The sequence below is a fragment of the Ciconia boyciana genome, chromosome 1 (genome assembly GCF_034638445.1).
Source record: "Ciconia boyciana chromosome 1, ASM3463844v1, whole genome shotgun sequence".
NCBI lineage: Eukaryota > Metazoa > Chordata > Aves > Ciconiiformes > Ciconiidae > Ciconia > Ciconia boyciana.
This window is the reverse complement of record NC_132934.1, coordinates 209,165,954-209,184,887: the sequence shown is the minus strand read 5'-3', so window position 1 is coordinate 209,184,887 and position 18,934 is coordinate 209,165,954. Positions and strand designations below refer to the sequence as shown.

The 18,934-nt window shown below is 40.6% G+C and overlaps 1 protein-coding gene across 1 annotated transcript in view; it reads left to right on the top strand.

Annotated features, from left to right (window-relative positions):
- The window catches only part of FAT3 (FAT atypical cadherin 3), a 352,171-nt gene that overhangs the window by 266,235 nt on the left and 67,002 nt on the right, over window positions 1-18,934 (top strand). Inside the window, exons 9-12 of the mRNA XM_072850741.1 lie at window positions 357-567; window positions 3,971-8,044; window positions 15,429-15,625; window positions 16,661-16,814. Of these exons, the coding sequence (XP_072706842.1) occupies window positions 357-567; window positions 3,971-8,044; window positions 15,429-15,625; window positions 16,661-16,814 (4,636 nt within the window). The remainder of the gene's footprint in view (window positions 1-356; window positions 568-3,970; window positions 8,045-15,428; window positions 15,626-16,660; window positions 16,815-18,934) is intronic.

Here is an 18,934-nt window from a genome sequence, read left to right as displayed (position 1 = left end):
AGGGCAAAGGCATGACCATTTAGCATGTGTTAAAAAAAAAAGGTATTTCTTGCAAACCTAAAACTGAATTTAAGTTGTCATGTGGTTGCCACTTTAAAAATTCATGTCATGATGGTTACTTGCCATGCATTTTTTCACAAGTCAAAAAAAAAGTCCCTAAGCTCTTCCCATTTCTTTAATTCTACTACCTACAATCTCACATGTGAATGTGTTTTAGACTGTTCTTTGGGACAAATGGATTCTTTTATTACTTTGTATTAAATAGAACTGAAAGTATTATTAGCACTCAGATGAGTAATATTTATGAGGTTTTACTAGATGGATATCAAGATGTGTATTATGCACTTGTTCTACAGGTCCGAGATCAAGAATTCCCTTATAGAAGAAACCTTGCCAGAGTCATCATAAATGTGGAAGACTCCAATGACCATAGTCCGTACTTCACCAGCCCGTTGTACGAAGCCTCGGTGTTTGAATCAGCAGCAGTTGGATCAGCAGTCTTGCAGGTCACAGCTTTGGACAAAGACAAAGGAGAAAATGCAGAGCTTATCTACACTATTGAAGCAGGTTAGGACAGAGGCTGAAAATGTATCATCGTGATTCATGCCATACACAGAGCAGTGCTGTGATGGTAATCCATCTTGACGCACATGTCAACTTCTTTGGTCTACATTCTCCTGTAGAGCTGGGCAAAGGAGACACCTTCTTGTTGGTCATTTTTTATTTTGAAGCTACTATACCTAAAACCTGTCAGAACAGAATCTCATTCATGTTCACTATATGGCTACAGAGCCTTTACCTCTAAGTCATTGGATCAAAACCATCACAGAAGATAGTTATTGAAAGCTACAGCCAGTGACTTGTTTTCAGGTTGCTGGCTTCAGTCTAGCACACAGTGGATCCTCCATAAGCAAATGCCACAACAGCTGGTATGTTCCTGGCATCTTTGCCAAAACTTCTGTCAGCAGAGTCGTAGCATTTTAATGGCACAAGGTCTCTTGACACTAAGGGAGGGCATGGTGATACCAGATTAAAATTGCTTTTGCTGTTAAGCTCTGGATAATTACATTCACCACATAATCTGTACCAGCAAAAACATTCCTCTGCTGGTGCAACAGCATGGTCATGATAAATTTGCATTATCTCTGCCACACATGCAAGTGAATGTAACTTTCTCTGGCTCATATGGATCTGAAGTTAAGAATTATCTCTGAGATAAACTATTAACATATATACAAGAGGGGTGCCTGGAAAAAGATAGAAGGAAGTAGAAATTTGTAAGCTTTGGATTTTTTAATTTTTCATTTCTAGGGGTTCTTTTAGCAATATGAATCTTTCAATTGTAATAATAGCAAAACTTGACATCTATATTGACCTAAAAAGAAGTCTCATATACTGCAGATTGTCCCCATATTAATCAGATCACAAGCCTTTCCCAGCATTAGGCTCTGATCCTACAGGGTCATTATTTATCCCTATATTATTATAGACTTGTCACTAGCTAGGATGGCTTACATCCATTAGGAACAGGCTAAATGACAAAAAAAAAAAGTAATGAAATAAGAATATCTACACCATCTCATATTGATTTAACTTCATATAATTCAAGCTCACACCTTAAATTAAGCTGATAGAACCTGAAGCTTAGAGAAGACCCAAGGAACTTTTTTTGGTCATTACCCTGTATGCTCTGTGGAAGTAGAGTCCCTTAAGCAAACCAAGAAGTGAAGTCTTCTGCAGCTAAAGGTGTTGAACTTAGACCCTTGTGGTCCTACAAAGATCTTAGCCCTACAAAACAAATATTTCCTTTATGCACTGCATTTGGTCTTACCAGTTATTTCTCAGTATTCTCCAGTGGCCTTTAACTTAGATCAGGGGAAATTTTACATGTGCCCAGGCAGGACAACACTGTGCCTTACAGAACAAACTCTGAGCAGACCAGATCAGGTTCCTGAGGCAATGTTTTTCAAGGCTGTTCCCAGCATTTTCTTGACACCTTATTAGTATTATGGGCTCCAACCCAATCACCTATAGGTGGCACTACAATGTAAAGAGCATAGTCATAGTCCTGACATGCTAGGACTATGGCTCCCATACACTGGTGATAGAATCATACATGATGCAGACAGAAAAATATTATGATTAGAAAGGATGCTTTCGCTATCAGATGGTCCTTTTTTAGTCTGCATGTTTTTCTCCATTACAGCCTGTTTCTGTTTCATCATGAGCTCTCCCTGCAGTGTCAGACTTCAAACTGTAAGCCATGCACTCCCCCAGTTTCATTATCCACAGATGTTCCAATCCCAGATGCATAAAAATTCAGTCTTCTGCTGCTGTAGTTTCTACAGAATAAAATCTGCAGTTGAGGATACTGATTTTAACTGCAGCATTCAGACTGTACACAGTCCGTTCATTCAGGGGAATTACCTACATCACCTTACACATGAAGAGAGCAATTGGTAAAGAAAGTAGCTTTTGTGTAATTTCATAAGAAATTCCTAAAGGACAAGAACCAACTCTGGCCTTAAATGAGGCAGTCAGTGGCTAAAAATTATTTGTATTAGCAAGCACTGACAAAATAACTGCAGCAGCATTTGTAGTGTCTGCAAATGTGACAGATACTGTGATCTTTATGAGAATTTGTAGCTCTGGCAGAATCTCAGCTCCTCAGTGACTAGCACAATTTTTGTTTTAGCTAGTAGAGTAAACTTCACTGATCTGAAAGGATGGATATAAATAGAAAGCCACTACCAGTATTGAACTACATACAGTAGTATGTAGCTTAAATTAGCCTCCAAGCCCCAGAATTTACAACAGATAGTGAATCACATCTTAAAAATAGTTCACATTAACTCACTTGATTTAGGATTCCATGTATTTGGTATTCCAGCTACAATTTTCATATTTACTGCTCTGTGCACAGCCTCTGTAACAATCAACATTAAAAGAAAATCTCTTGTTTCTAACCAGTTACCTGAGACATATTTCTCTCCAAGTCATGGATGGATGCTTGACTGTAGATTGGAAGCAGTTCTAGATTTTAAAGTGTAAATTACAATAGCAGGAACATCTTATAATGATTGGAATTGCTGTAATTCAGTACATGCTGTTTGTATTTAGAATCAAATTCAGAAAAAGAGTCTGTATGCTTGTACATGCCATATACACACACAGCATCCTATACTTTAAGCAGGCACGGGAGGAACCAGCAAAATACAGATTGCCTAATAAAGGTGATCTCTAATTACAGGGTAAGTATACATAGCAAAAGTTTTGAATCTGTCTTGTTAAAGAAGAGGTTGGCAAAAGGACTAAAAAGAAAAAAAGACCCCAAAGAAGGTTCTTGATCCAAACTCACTGTTTTCACCTTTATGCAGTCAGTGATATCCCTGCTTTCATGTTATAACAGATAAACCTCTGTGCCACAAAATACTTGAATCTCTTTTCTCTGCTATTTGTTCTGTTTTATTTTTCTAAATGCCACTTTAACCTTCTTATATTCAGTTCTTTGAGTCTTGAACTACTGTAATCTTCTCTACGGTTGCTTAATATCCCCTTCAATTAAGAGTCTGAGTTGTTATCCATTTGTCATGTAATTGGCTTGTTAGCCTCTGATCTAGTTTCTTTGCCTTAGGTGTACATGTATTTAACTAATTCCCATAATTTAGGGATGCTTTTTCCTACTTCAGTAGGAGTAATGTACATGCAGCACTTGCTCAGATGTTGATACTCAGAAGCAAAATATAGATAGCAGCACCTGAGTTTCTGAAGGTTTGAACACCTATACCATCTACTGAGATACCTGATTTTCAGAAAGAAAGGCTGGAAGGGCCTTTAGAATTCTTTTATGTTGGTTTTTTTTTTTTTCAATAACTGCCTTTAAGAAATTGCAGCTAATTGCTCCTGGTTTAAATTATCATTAAGTGTGTTGTATTTCATTTCTAATTTGCTTCCAATATTTGTGTTCTAGGAAATACAGGAAACACATTCAAGATTGAACCAGTTTTAGGGATCATTACATTACTGAAGGAGCCAGACTTAACCACAATGGGACAGTTTGTTTTGTCAGTCAAAGTGACTGATCAAGGTTCTCCACCACTGTCTGCAACAGCAATTGTGCGAATATCTGTGACGATGGCAGATAACTCCCACCCTAAGTTCACTCTCAAAGAATACCAAGCGGAGGTTAATGAAAATGTGGATATTGGTACTTCTGTCATCTCTCTCTCTGCAATCAGTCAGTCCACATTAGTTTATGAGGTTAAAGATGGGAATGTGGATGGAGTCTTCACTATAAACCCGTATTCTGGAGTGATCACCAGTCAAAAGGCCCTTGATTATGAACGTGCTTCCTTCTATCAGCTCATCGTACAGGCAACAAATATGGCAGGCATGGCATCAAATGCCACTGTGAACATTCAGATTGTTGATGAAAATGATAACCCACCAGTTTTTCTCTTCTCTCAGTACTCGGGCAGCATAAGCGAAGCTGCTCCTGTAAATAGCATAGTCCGAAGTGCAAATAACAGTCCCCTTGTGATACGTGCCACTGATGCTGACAGCAACCAGAATGCTTTGCTTGTCTACCAGATTGTTGAATCTACTGCAAAAAAGTATTTCACGGTAGATTCCAGCACAGGTGCAATCAGAACAATTGCAAATTTAGATCATGAAACAATAGCCCACTTCCACTTCCACGTGCATGTTAGAGACAGTGGGAATCCCCAGCTTACAGCAGAGAGCCCAGTTGAAGTGACCATTGAGGTAACTGATGTCAATGACAACCCACCAGTCTTCAGCCAGGCTGTATTTGAGACAGTCTTGCTCCTGCCCACATATGTTGGTGTTGAGGTTCTCAAAGTCAAGGCTACAGACCCAGATTCAGAGATCCCTCCTGAACTAACATATAGTCTAATTGAAGGCAATATGGACCATTTTTTAATTGATTCGAGCACGGGGGTACTCACCATTAAAAACAATAGCCTCTCCAAAGACCATTATATGCTAATAGTAAGAGTATCTGATGGGAAATTTTATAGCACTGCTATGGTGACAATAATGGTAAAAGAAGCCATGGATAGTGGGCTCCATTTCACACAAAATTTTTATTCCACTTCTATCTCAGAAAACAGTACCAATATCACAAAAATCGCCGTGGTGAATGCTGTTGGTAACCGCCTCAATGAGCCTTTGAAATACAGTATATTAAACCCAGGCAACAAATTTAAAATCAAATCCACCTCAGGAGTCATTCAGACAACTGGCATCCCCTTTGACCGAGAGGAACAAGAGCTGTATGAGTTGGTGGTGGAAGCAAGCCGTGAGCTAGATCACCTTCGTGTCGCTCGAGTAGTGGTAAGGGTTTACATTGAGGACATAAATGACAATGCCCCAGTGTTCGTAGGGCTTCCATACTATGCTGCTGTGCAAGTCGATGCTGAGCCTGGTACCCTGATATATCGAGTGACGGCTATTGATAAAGATAAGGGTGAAAATGGTGAGGTGTCCTATCTTCTGAAGGAAGACTATGGACATTTTGAAATTGATAGAGGATCTGGTAGTGTCACTTTAAAAGAAGCCTTCAATTCTGATTTGTCTAATATAGAGTATTTGGTTGTCATTCTTGCAAAAGATGGCGGTAACCCATCGTTGTCTGCTTTGGTAGAGCTCCCCATTACTATTGTTAACAAAGCGATGCCTGTATTTGACAAGCCCTTCTATACAGCTTCCGTGAATGAAGATGTAGAAATGCACACGCCAATTTTAAGCATAAATGCAACCAGTCCAGAAGGCCAGGGTATCATTTATATCATTGTCGATGGAGATCCCTACAACCAGTTTAATATCGACTTTGATACTGGAGTTCTGAGTGTCATCAGCCCACTGGACTATGAAATAAATTCTCTTTTCAAGCTGGTGGTGCGGGCCAGCGATGCCCTCACTGGTGCTCGAGCTGAGGTCACTGTGGACTTGATCATTAATGATGTTAACGATAATCCTCCAGTTTTTGATCAGTCGGCTTATAATGCTACTTTGTCTGAAGCATCTTTGATTGGGACTCCTGTACTGCAGGTCGTTGCTGTTGATGCTGACTCTGACAATAACAAGATTGTGCAGTATCAGATAGTCCAGGACACCTTTAACAGCACGGACTATTTCCATATAGACAGCACCAGTGGCCTAATTCTGACAGCCCGGATGCTGGATCATGAACTCATACAGCAGTGCAGCTTGAAAGTCAGGGCAACTGATAATGGATTCCCACCACTAAGCAGCGAGGTTCTTGTTAGTATCTCAATAACAGATATGAATGACAACCCTCCAGTTTTTAACCAGTTAATATATGAATCATATGTGAGCGAACTGGCACCTCGGGGTCATTTTGTGACTTGTGTCCAAGCCTCCGATGCTGACAGCTCTGATTTTGACAGACTAGAGTACAGCATCCTATCAGGAAATGATCGGACCAGTTTTATCATGGACAGCAAGAGTGGTGTTATCACCCTTTCCAACCATCGCAAACAGAGAATGGAGCCCATGTACAGCCTAAATGTCTCCGTGTCAGACGGGCTGTTCACCAGCACGGCTCAGGTGCACATACAGATCCTTGGGGCCAACCTCTACAGCCCTGTGTTTTCACAGAGTGTTTATGTTGCAGAGGTTAGAGAAAATGCTGCTCCTGGAACTAAGGTAATCCATGTGAAGGCAACAGATGGGGATTCAGGTGTATACGGCCAGATAAGCTACTCCATAATAAATGACTTTGCCAAGGACCGATTTTTGATTGATAGCAATGGGCAGATTCTGACAACTGAGAAGTTAGACCGGGAGAACCCGCTGGAAAGTGATATCGGTATATTTTTGAGAGCCCTCGATGGAGGTGGCAGGACTACGTTTTGCACTGTGAGAGTGATAGTAGTGGATGAGAATGACAACGCTCCTCAATTTATGACGGTCGAATACAGAGCAAGTGTCAAAGCAGATGTGAGGAAAGGTTACCTGGTGACCCAAGTGCAAGCAGTAGATCCAGATGATGGAGCCAATTCCAGAATTACCTATTCTCTGTATAGTGAAGCCTCTGTTTCAGTAGCTGATCTGCTTGAAATAGATCCAGACAATGGATGGATGGTCACCAAGGGTAGCTTTAGCCAGCTGAAAAACACAGTTCTGTCATTCTTTGTCAATGCAGTTGATGGTGGCATTCCTGTAAAGCATTCACTCATTCCTGTCTACATCCATGTTTTACCCCCAGAAACTATTTTGCCTTCCTTTTCTCAACCCCAGTATTCTTTCACCATAGCAGAAGACACCCTTATAGGTAGTACCATTGACATTCTGCATGTTTTGCCTAATCAGGGTGCTTTGTATAGCACAGTTAATGGTGAGCTGACTGAAAACAACAAAGATGGGGTTTTCATCATAGAGCAAGACACGGGGCTCATAAAACTGGATAAGAGACTTGACCATGAGACAAATCCTGCTTTTCACTTCAAAGTTGCAGCCACCATTCCGTTAGACAAAGTAGACATTGTGTTGACTGTGGATGTGGAAGTTAAGGTATTGGATGTAAATGACAACAAGCCCATATTTGAAACGGCTAGCTATGATGCTATAATAATGGAAGGGATGCCTATAGGAACAAAACTTATGCAAGTTAAAGCAGTTGATGCAGACTCGAGTGCAAATGGGCAGGTGACTTATACACTTGCAGTGGAATCGGAGCTGGAGAAGATTACAGAAGCGTTCACCATTGATAGCAACAGTGGCTGGATCAGCACACTGAAGGATCTGGACCATGAAAAGGATGCTGCTTTCACCTTTGCAGTGGTGGCCTCAGATCTGGGGGAAGCTTTATCCTTGTCATCAACCACCTTGGTCTCAGTTACTGTGACAGATATAAATGATAACGCACCCGTCTTTGAGCATGAGGTGTACAGAGGGTCAGTGAAGGAGAGTGACCCTCCAGGGGAAGTTGTGGCTGTTCTTAGCACCTGGGATGAAGACACATCTGATGTCAACCGGCAGGTTAGCTACCATATTACAGGTAAGAAACAACTTGCATGCTTTCTTCCCAAAACCAGCTTTACTGAAGAACTGTGCATGTGTCCAGTTTAGGTGAACATTTAGCAGGGTTTCAGCTAAATTATCACTGTGAATCAGACAATTGCATCTCTGTTTGATTTTTTTTTTTTTTTTAATTTGGACAACTAATTCAGCAACTAGCAAAGCTGAAAAGAGGGAAAGGGAGTGTGTGTCTGGCTGGCTGGCTGGCTTATTCTCTCTCTAATTTCCAAGATTAATGCTTCATGATTTGCTGCAGTGCAATGTAGTGTGACCCATTAACCCATCATAATTGATGTGTCAGCTTGGAAACCATCATGACTTAATGTTTCAACCAAGAGAAGAAGAACATTTTATTCTTAAGGAGAAAATCCTTACATTTCCAACCATTTAAAATTTTTTTAAATAGCATTTCTCTTTTTGAGATAGGAAAGTGCATGCAGGAGCCACTTTGAAATACCACTGTTTATGGTGAAGGGTAAAAAAAAGGACTTAATTTCACATTGGAAGGACTAGGGGGATGCCATTTCTTATCAGCACAGATTTCTGGCCAGGGAAATAGTAATCCACTTAGAAGCACTGGTTAGATGCCATGCATTATTATATACAGCATAAGGCAATTTCGATATACATTACTAACATATTTTTCAAAGTGTGGTAACATTGCCCTTGCTATTGTGCTATATTTATTATCATTCTTTTCTCCTAGATTCAGACTGGCTTTTGTGCGAGTATGTTATGAGTGATGGGGTGCTACAGTTACTATTCTGCCTACAGCTTGCATTGTCCAATAGATTTTGTTAGGGAACAACTTTGTCACTCCCCCCAACCTTCACAATCCAAGATGTAATATTAATTACCTAGTAATAACCAGATTGTTGGACAAATTCACATTTTTGTCAGTCGATAGGATTAGAATTACACAAGACTGCATGTAGGAAGCAGGCTATGGGCAAAAATGACAACTAACAGTATAACAGTTTGTATATTTTGCTCTGGAGGATAAGACTCCTACCCCTTCATTAGCTATCAAATTGGAAATGGCTGTTGGATGGTGTGCAGAGAGAGGTGTGATATTCCAGTTAGCCATAGATCGCCTGTGTTACACATCAGAAGTAGCATCACTTTCAAAGCAACCAGAAGTTCATTCTGACCATTTACTTAAAAGTCTGGATTCAGTTTAAAGGTTTGCAAAGACTGTGTTTATAGTGTGATGTGTTGTAGGATATTAGAAGTAGAGGCAAAAATAGTCTTGTGGATAAAGCACAGGATTCGGAGGCTTTGGGCAAGGTGCATTAGCTGCCGGTGCCTCAGTTCCCACATAGCTGAAAGTAAATAAGTAGTGCCTCATCCTAGAGATTTTGTGATATTTGAAGGAGTTTTGGGGATCCCAGTATAGAAATGCAAACCCTTCATGTTTGTAACAAAGATATGTTAGTGTACCGTGATCATTTGCTGAAGGTATTGTTTTTCTCTTTGTTCTGAAGTCTTTCAGTCATCTCTTATAATGAATTTTGCTTTTAGTTACATAATAATGTTTTCTTCACACATGTTTTCTTGTGCTGTTAATTTAGCAGAAACTGGACTTTTGAATAAGTGTCACATGACATGTGACTCAAAAATTATAGATCATTCTGTACCTTGATTTCTATCACAGTTCAAAATATGTCAGATATTTTGCTGGTATTTTAGTTTCTGAAAACATTAGATGTCAAAGCCCAAAACTTTCTCTAATGCCTGCTGTACAATTACTAAAGTGTATGAGCTCAGAAATTCCACTGTCTTTGAATATATCCTTTGAATTTGGGAAATGCAGAAGGAGAAATTTGTTTCTTTTGATTAAAATGTCAAAACATATTAAAGTATAGTTTAACTAATGAAATAGTCTATTCACACTTTACGTCAAGTTGAACTCAGGAACTGCACTTGAATATTTCATGGAATCAGATTAACTAGATGATTATTCAAATGCTTGAGCTCATTTTGAGCCATAGGAACTTCTGTGAATACAATAAACAAACTCAGAGGAAAAACAGGACACTGACAAAAAGGGAGAACAAAACAAATTGTGAGAATGACATGTGGATCCACCAAAACCAGCTTTGTGCAAATGCACCTGGAGAAAAATAACACACAGAAGATAGATGGAAAAAATAATAATGTAGGAAATTAAAGAAATAAACACTCTGGGTCTGATGTGATCACTGAAGAGTCCTTTGCACTCTTTTGAGATATACAAATGCTTATTGCAGTCTTCTGGTGAACTTTGAAAAGGGTTAGATACATTCTGGTGGGTAAATATGTATTCTGATTTGAACTCCTTCAGTTTAGGGTTGGTTTCCATGATTACTGGCAAGTAGTTGCCATTTTCAAATCCACCGTCATCTGCATTTGATGGTGTGGGAAAATAATTTTGCTTTTACCCTTTGTAATTTGTAGTTTGATAGCAGCTGGAGATGTTCACAAAGCAAAAGCACTATATATAAATATTAATAGAAAATCAATAGGAAGCGCAGATGACAGAAATGCACATAGGGAGCACAGTAGTTTTCTTTTGAAGGCTCATTGGAGGTCACTGCCTACATCATTGAGCCAGTTAGGCTAAAACCAGCGCTCTGCTAGGATGTTTAGCCAGCCTAGACCCAGCCAGATATTACTGAGATTTAACAGTGGTAAACTAGGAAAAGCCAGCAGAAAAATGTCTGTTGCTAAGACAATAGCACAAAATTTCTAGTACAATACAGTGTTTTGTGTTCCTCAGTGATGTTAATTAGGCTCCATCAGGCACTTAAATCTAAGGACAGACAGTCTGAACCAAGTCTTTAAGCTTGGTTCAGCTGAATACAAGGGAGAAGGACAGTGTGTTTTGGAAGAAAGAACTGGTATTGTACACAGTAGGTTTTTTGCTGGGTTGATTGCCCAAAGTGATGGGTTTTGTTTGTTTTTGTTTTATATTTGAGAACCTGGAGTTCTGGAGAAATGGATGTTTCAGTGTTTGGGGAGGACTTGTGCTGCAGGCTGAAGAACAGTGTCTGCAATTTTATGATAGTAAAGTTAAGAGGATTGGGTTTATCAATTCAGTAGCTCAGTAAACATGCAACATCTTAAACTGGGAGTAGAGGATAAACCTATTGATTTTATGTGATGCAAATGCCTAGAATTCTAATTAGGAACTGAAAGTATCTAAATAAATGCATAAATGTAAGGGAGAAACTAACTAACTAAGTTAGTAAATATTCAGTTCCCCCTCCCAGATCGAGACATTGCAGTGAAAACTGATACTGTTGGCTTCTAGTTTTCAGTTCCCTTTTAGCCGTTATAATTCCCTCTGTGTGTGCTTTAGTAATGATGTATGTCAGGATTTGTTTATTTTGGATCACTGTGTCTCTGCATTTCATTTGTATCTGGCTGTTTTCTTTCTTTACTTTAACTTGAGCTTGATTTGGCTTTGTACTATTTGCTGACTAGGGAGGGAGAGAGAGCATTATTTAAACTTCAAGTAACAAAAGATAAAAGATAATGCTGATTCTTTTAGCCTCAAAGCCTTTCCAAAAAGTTACTGGAGTGTTTTTTGTAGCTAGCACTTCACTGTTGTGACATTCAAAGTAGAGCATAAGAAAACTGCCAAAAGATTTTAAAGAATCCATTAATACATGTAGTCAGGAGGCTTCCGTTTAGAAAAGCTACATTATTCAGAGTGAAAAACTAATTAATTAGAATGCCCCTAGGAAACTGAATCTGCTTACATATATTAGTGAAAAAGTTAATTAATGACTGCAGAATGAGATCTGCATCAAGACATATGTATAAGTACTAGAAAATGGTTCCCTGGGCCACAGTGTGGATTTTTTTGCCTTTCCTTTTTTAAAAATATTTCCTTGACGGTATTTTAGTGTTTACATCTCATTATTTCTGTTACACTTTATAGTACAACTTCCACCTTTGTGTTCCATCAACAAAGTATATAGCTAGTCCTGAGAAGAAAAACAAATGAAAGGTAGCGCTAATGAAAAAGGCATGCAGATAAACTGTTACACATGTTTGCTCCTTTGCACAGGTTTCTTGGTCATTCAAATTGATCCTTTACTAGTGGAGTAAAGTGGGGGGGAAAGGGATCCCAAGGACCTTTTTTTCAGACATACTCCCCAAATTCCTATATGTATGATTTAAAAGCCATTCCATCAACAACAAAGCAACACTGATTTTAAAATTGCTCCAAGCTAGTGTTACTGCCAGCCATAAAAACCACCAGCTGATTTTAATTAGATTTTACCTTTCCTCCTTTCTTAGCAATGGGACACCCATACCTTGAGTGTATTGCTTGTTGGTTGGGACAGTTAATCATTTCCTTTTACAAAAGGACTAATATGCAGGAAAGCACTGATTGATATCACAAAGCCAAATAAGAATATTTAAGACCATTTTTATTAATGGTTTACAACATTAAACTCACTATGACAAGATTACAGCCTTTTATAAAGGAGAGTTAAGCTTTTTTGTGCTGGTGTGGAACTGAATAGAGAAAATTTAATGCCAATCAGCAGGGGTCTACCTTCTTTGAAGTCACATTAAGACTCAAGTCAATGGACAGATTCTCATTGCCTTGGATTGTATTCAGATCTGGCCTGTAGTGCACATCAACATACTGTGTAACCCTCTTTAGGAGAAACATGTGTTTATATCACACAACAGATTAAACAAGGTTTAATTGAGTCCTCTGATGATTATTCCAGACTGTTGTAGAAATCAGTGGGAAAATTGGGATCTGCTTGGTTTTGTGATCGAAAAGGGTGATTTTCTATCAACAGAAAATATCTGTGTTTGATATATCAGTTTTGTGCTCTGTATGATTAGAGGGCCTTTTATAATTATAATGCCTATCTGACTAATTTTCTGGAAATTTTATTCATTACAACATGCTTTTTTGACACAGTTACAGCTAGCACAAATGGTGATGCTTAACAAGAAAGATTTGCTCAGCCTGTCTCAGCTGACTTAGTTTTCATATTGAATAGAAACCACTCTATCTTGTCATTGGTAGCTAACAAAGAAGGCATGGATTACAGCCTGTGTCCTCTTTTCTGCTTTTTGATGTAGAAAGAAGGTATGAAATGTGCATTAGACTTTCTTGCTTGGTTTTAAGCTCAGTTTCAAGTTCAGATCTTCTCTGCCTTGTTTTTTTGCTGAGAAAGTTTTTTTGCTGGGAACTGACAGAATTGTGACATCAGAAGCAACAACAATGACACCTAATTGCTTGACAGCAGAGGCAGCTCAAATAGATTCAGCCTTGGATTTTTTCTTAAATACTTATTTACTGAAACATTCAACACAAGTACTAGAGAGGAAGGTTTAAGAACCTGGTCTTTCCATTGAGCTTGGAGAGATCCCATGACACATGTCAGGACCCTGAATAAGTTGTAAGCAAAAGTACACTAGCATGCTTGACATTCTTGATCCTGTTACAAGAAAGAATAAGCATTCCCTTAATATTTTTATAGCACTTTTATACATGAAAAACATGGAAAGTAGTTCTCAGATTGCATTTCTGCATGGGCGAGCACAGGAGAAAACTTAATATGGTGGGGAAAGAGCTAGTAGCGGGTTAGCTGGAATTAGAGTTCACCCAGTGGAGCAGCGTGATGCTTTTTTCTATGTCCTCACTCAGTTTCTATAGTACATAAGTTTGCTATGACTATAGTGTTCTGTCCTAAATTATTAAATGTGCAGATACGTTTTTACAGACCAAGTTTATGTTAGATGCTGGGCACAGCAGACTGAGTAGTTGGCTTTACTGGTTTTGGCTGGGGTAGAATTAATTTTCTTCATAGCAGCTGGTATAGGGCTATGTTTTGGTTTTGTAACCAAAACAGTGTTGATACCACAGGGATGTTTTCGTTACTGCTGAGCAGTGCTTACACAGAGCCAAGGCCTTTGCTGCTTCTCACCCCACCCCACCAGCGAGTAGGCTGGGGGTGTATGAGGAGTTGGGAAGGGGCACAGCTGGGACAGCTGGCCCCAACTGACCAAAGGGCTATTCCATACCATATGGCGTCATGCTCAGCATAGAAAGCTGGGGAAGAAGAAGGAAGGGGGGACATTTGGAGTGATGGTGTTTGTCTTCCCAAGTAGCTGTTACGGGTGATGGAGCCCTGCTTTCCCGGAAATGGCTGAACACCTGCCATGAATTCCTTATTTTGCTTTGCTTACACACGCAGCTTCTGCTTTACCTGTTAAACTGACTTCATCTCAACCCATGAGTTTCTGCACTTTTACCCTTCCAATTCTCTCCCCCTTCCCGCTGCGGGGCGGGGGGAATGAGCGAGTGGCTGTGTGCAGCTTAGCTCCCAGCTGGGGTTAAGCCACATTGATTTAAAAGATTCTACTGTCTGGTCTGACAGGGGGTTGAGATCAGGCTCAGAGAAAGGTGATTGAAGGTGGTTTCTTCATGGAGCAGGCAGGGGACTGTACCATTTTAGATGAAAGGGTAAATAACTGTTGGAAACATTAACAACAACTGTGCCCGCCTTGATTATTGTACCCTTCTGCGTCTGACATGTCCGTCCTTTCTTCCTTCCTGAGGATGATGTGGACCAAAACTTTCCCTCTCCCAACCTGCTTTTGTCACCAGGCAATTTAATGATGTGGAAGAGCAACATTGCCAGGTTCAGTGTCACTGTTATGGCATGATAAAAAGCTGTTCTGCTTTGTCTCCTGCACCCCTTTCACCAGCTTTCACTCTCCAATACATTTGATCTAATTGTATTGCTTATCTTCCAACTGCTCCTCAAATGACCTCTTGTTAGGACTATTTAATACTAATGTGTCTTCCTGTGTCATGTAAACTTCTTTAAAACTAGAATTTTAATGAGCAGAAGAACGGCACAGCTGTATGATAAAGCTTTCATTAGAGGATTCCTTAATAGAACCCACTTCCAGTTCTTGATTGCATAATCAACAGCTAATGAAATTGTCTTGGTAACAAGAGCTACGGTGTATTACATCCTCTCCTGAGACTAAGTGGAAAGACAATTGTACCAGCCTGAGAGGACTATTGATTGTTCACAGTTTGAATTTGATTGCCCTTACGGGGAACTAAACAAGAGATCATCTTCAGCTCTGCTAAATGGATTTTGTTTCCACTGAAAGTTATTGGTTCACTTTCATACAAGGCGTTCAGGGGGCAATAAACACAGGGAGCATAATCTCATTACAGATTTCCTGAGTCTGCGAGTTTGAAAGCACCGATCACTGTAAAACAAATGACGGCTGCTTAGACCAGGTCCTCTGTGATGCATCTGTGTGTTTAAACTAGGTGGGAGCTCTGAAGGGATGGCCCAGCCCGTTGCATGTTGCTTGTCTCGTTGCAGGAGGGAATCCCAAAGGGAAGTTTGCGCTGGGACTGGTTCAGAATGAGTGGAAGGTTTATGTCAAAAGGCCTCTAGATCGGGAAGAGCAAGACCTTTATTATCTGAACATCACCGCCACGGATGGCCTTTTTGTAACCCAAGCTGCTGTGGAAGTGACCGTCACTGACATTAATGATAATAATCCAGTTTGTGAACAGGTGAGTTAGCAACACCCACGGCAATCAACTGTTGTGTTGAAAGCGATAGTTTCCCTATGGGTGTCCCTGCTATTTACAGGTATTCACAGGTGATGCCCATTTTCATCCTTAAGGTCTTAATTGAAGAATCTGGAGTGATCTGGGAGAGGAGCAGGTTGAAACAGTCCTGTGAAGCCAAGATGAAAGGATAATGGTCTAGTAAAGGTAGCAGAGGAGTCTTCTCCACAGTGGCCTTAGTTGTCTTCAGAAAAAATGAAGCATTGTGAGTGGCACTGGGCAGCCACTCCTCCCCTGCAGAAAAAATGTGCTTTCCCTTCACAACCAAAGTGGAAATTTCTTCAACCTAGTTTAACTCCAGCCTTCCTGAACCTGGCAGATGTCAGAAACCCAGTGGAAAAGGCAGAAGAATGTAGCTTACTCCCATGTTTTGGGCATGCATGCAGCGTGGCCTGACCACAGCTTTCACAGCACTAGCTGTCTCTTATTCTGTGAAAAGGCAATGTGGGGAACTGATATTACTGCAATAAAAAGATCTGTGTGAAAGAAAAGACACTATGAAACCCAGATTTCCTTAACGGTACTGCTCACTGAATCTTATATATGTATGTATGTATATAGTCATGTAATTCCTGTCATTACATTATCACTGATGGACCACTGTCATTGCAAGCACCACTCTGGGGAATGATAGTCTGTATCTCCCTCAAACACTGCTGGATGAGGCAATAAAAACAGTTGTCTTCATTAGCACACTCATCAAAGTTTCCATTTCATGGGTGTTGATGAAACAAACAGAAGATAGAAAATGAGACAGCATTTAACACCTAACATGAGCCCTATTAAGAGTCGTAATTTGGCATTGGTTTTGTGACACCTCAAAGCTTAGCAGTGATTTGAATTTCTAGGAATGTGTTACATAAATGAAAATTGTTTCCTATATAAAAAAAATGCACTATAGAGAGTTTATAAAAAAGGTTGTGCAAAGACTATAAAATACTGTTACAGCATAGCTTACATTTCTGTTTTTGTCTCTAGGTTGCATACACAGCACTGTTTCCTGAAGACATTCCATCCAACAAAGTCATTCTTAAAATCAGTGCTAAAGATGCTGACATTGGGTCCAATGGTGAAATTCGCTATTCTCTCTATGGTGCTGGGAACAATAAATTTTTTTTAGATCCAGAAAATGGTAAGATGACAACTGAATGTTTTGAATAGCCTTCTTAATCCCTTGACATCAGTGAGTGCTAGTTTCCTTAACTAGAGTTAGGTTACACTTGGTTGTCAGCCAGTTGTTCCAGTAATGGCAGGCATAGATGACCACTTCTGAAGCAGTGGTGGTAGGAGGGAGAAAGAGGGATGTCTTTGTTGGCCAGGTTGAATATTATAATCAGAACAATGGATACCAACCCTTTTGTTTCCCTACAAGACCTCAAGTTAGGTCAGAGATGTTATCATAGAATCATAGAATAGTTTGGGTTGGAAGGGATGTTTAAAGGTCATCTAGTCCAACCCCCCTGCAATGAGCAGGGACATCTTCAACTAGATCAGGTTGCTCAGAGCCTCGTCCAACCTGACCTTGAATGTTTCCAGGGATGGGGCATCTACCACCTCTCTGGGCAGCCTGTTCCAGTGTTTCACCACCCTCATTGTAAAACATTTCTTCTTTATAACTAGTCTAAATCTACCTTCTTTTAGTTTAAAACCATTACCCCTTGTCCTATCACAACAGGCCCTGCTAAAAAGTCTGTCCCCATCTTTCTTATAAGCCCCCTTTAAGTACTGAAAGGCTGCAGTAAGGTCTCCCTGGAGCCTTCTCTTCTCCAGGCTGAACAACCCCAACTCTCTCAGCCTTTCTTCACAGGAGGGGTGTTCCGTCCCTCTGATCTTTTTTCATGGCCCTCCTCTGGACCTGCTCCAACAGGTCCCTGTCTTTCCTGTGCCGAGGGCTCCAGAGCTGGACGCAGTACTGCAGGTGGGGTCTCACCAGAGCAGAGCAGAGGGGCAGAATCACCTCCCTCGACCTGCTGGCCACCCTGCTTTTGATGCAGCCCAGGATATGGTTGGCCTTCTGGGCTGAGAGTGCACATTGGTAGCTCATGTCCAGCTTTTCATTGACCAGTACCCCCAAGTCCTTCTCTGCAGGCTGCTCTCAATCCCTTAATCCCCCAGCCTATATTGATACTGGGGGTTGCCCCAACCCAGGTGTAGGACCTTGCACTTGGCTTTGTTGAACCTCATGATGTTCACGTGGCCCCACTTCTCCAGCTTGTCCAGGTCCCTCTGGATGGTATCCCATCCCTCAGGTGTGTCAACCACACCACTCAGCTTGGTGTCATCTGCAAACTTGCTGACGATGCACTTGATCCCTCTGTCTATGTCATTGGTGAAGATATTAAACAGTACTGGTCCCAGTATGGACCCCTGAGGGACACCACTCATCGCTGATCTCCATCTGGCCATTGAGCCATTGACCACTACCCTCTGGATGCGGCCACCCAACCAATTCCTTATCCACTGAACAGTCCACCCATCAAATCTGTATCTCTCCAATTTAGAGAGAAGGATGTTGTGGGGGACCGTGTCAAAGGCCTTACAGAACTCCAGATAGACGACATCCGTAGCTCTTCCCTTGTCCACTGACGTAGTCAGTCCATCACAGAAGACGACTAGGTTTGTTACGCAAGACTTGCCCTTGGAGAACCCATGCTGGCTGTCTCGAGTCACCTCCCTGTCCTTCATGTGCCTCTCCTGGAGTCTTTTTGCTACAGAAGAGGGGAAGATGCCAGCATGGTCCTCCTTCACCTTCGGACTTCACTTCTTCCACTTTGGTCTAGATATATTGGTATTTAGACCCTGTAAAAAAGGCATTCCTTTCATACACAGATTTTGGGGGAGAAAGGGTATCAGTAGTGAATTTGTGGGCACAGTGGAGTGCTACAATGGTTTGTACATTTGGCAGTTTGTCTGGAAAAAGATACTCATCTCTGCTAAGATCTAGATTTTATGGTTGTTATGAAGTAAAGCTAAATAAAATCATTTTCCCATGAATAAAAATCCCACCCCTCTGTTATTCTTAGGAATTTGGTTTCCATAATGATAGACTAAGTCCTTCCCTGTGCAATGCCTCCTCCGCCTGACTAGAAGGAGGCAGCGCCCACTATTGCCGTAGCATTACTGATGGAAGAGGAGATGTTTGGAGATCTATGCAGTGTGTGGAAGGGGAAGTATTGCCATCTTCAAGAACAAATTTTGTATTTAACTGCAAATTACACCTTTTACAAAATTAACCCAAAACTTATCTTCTGA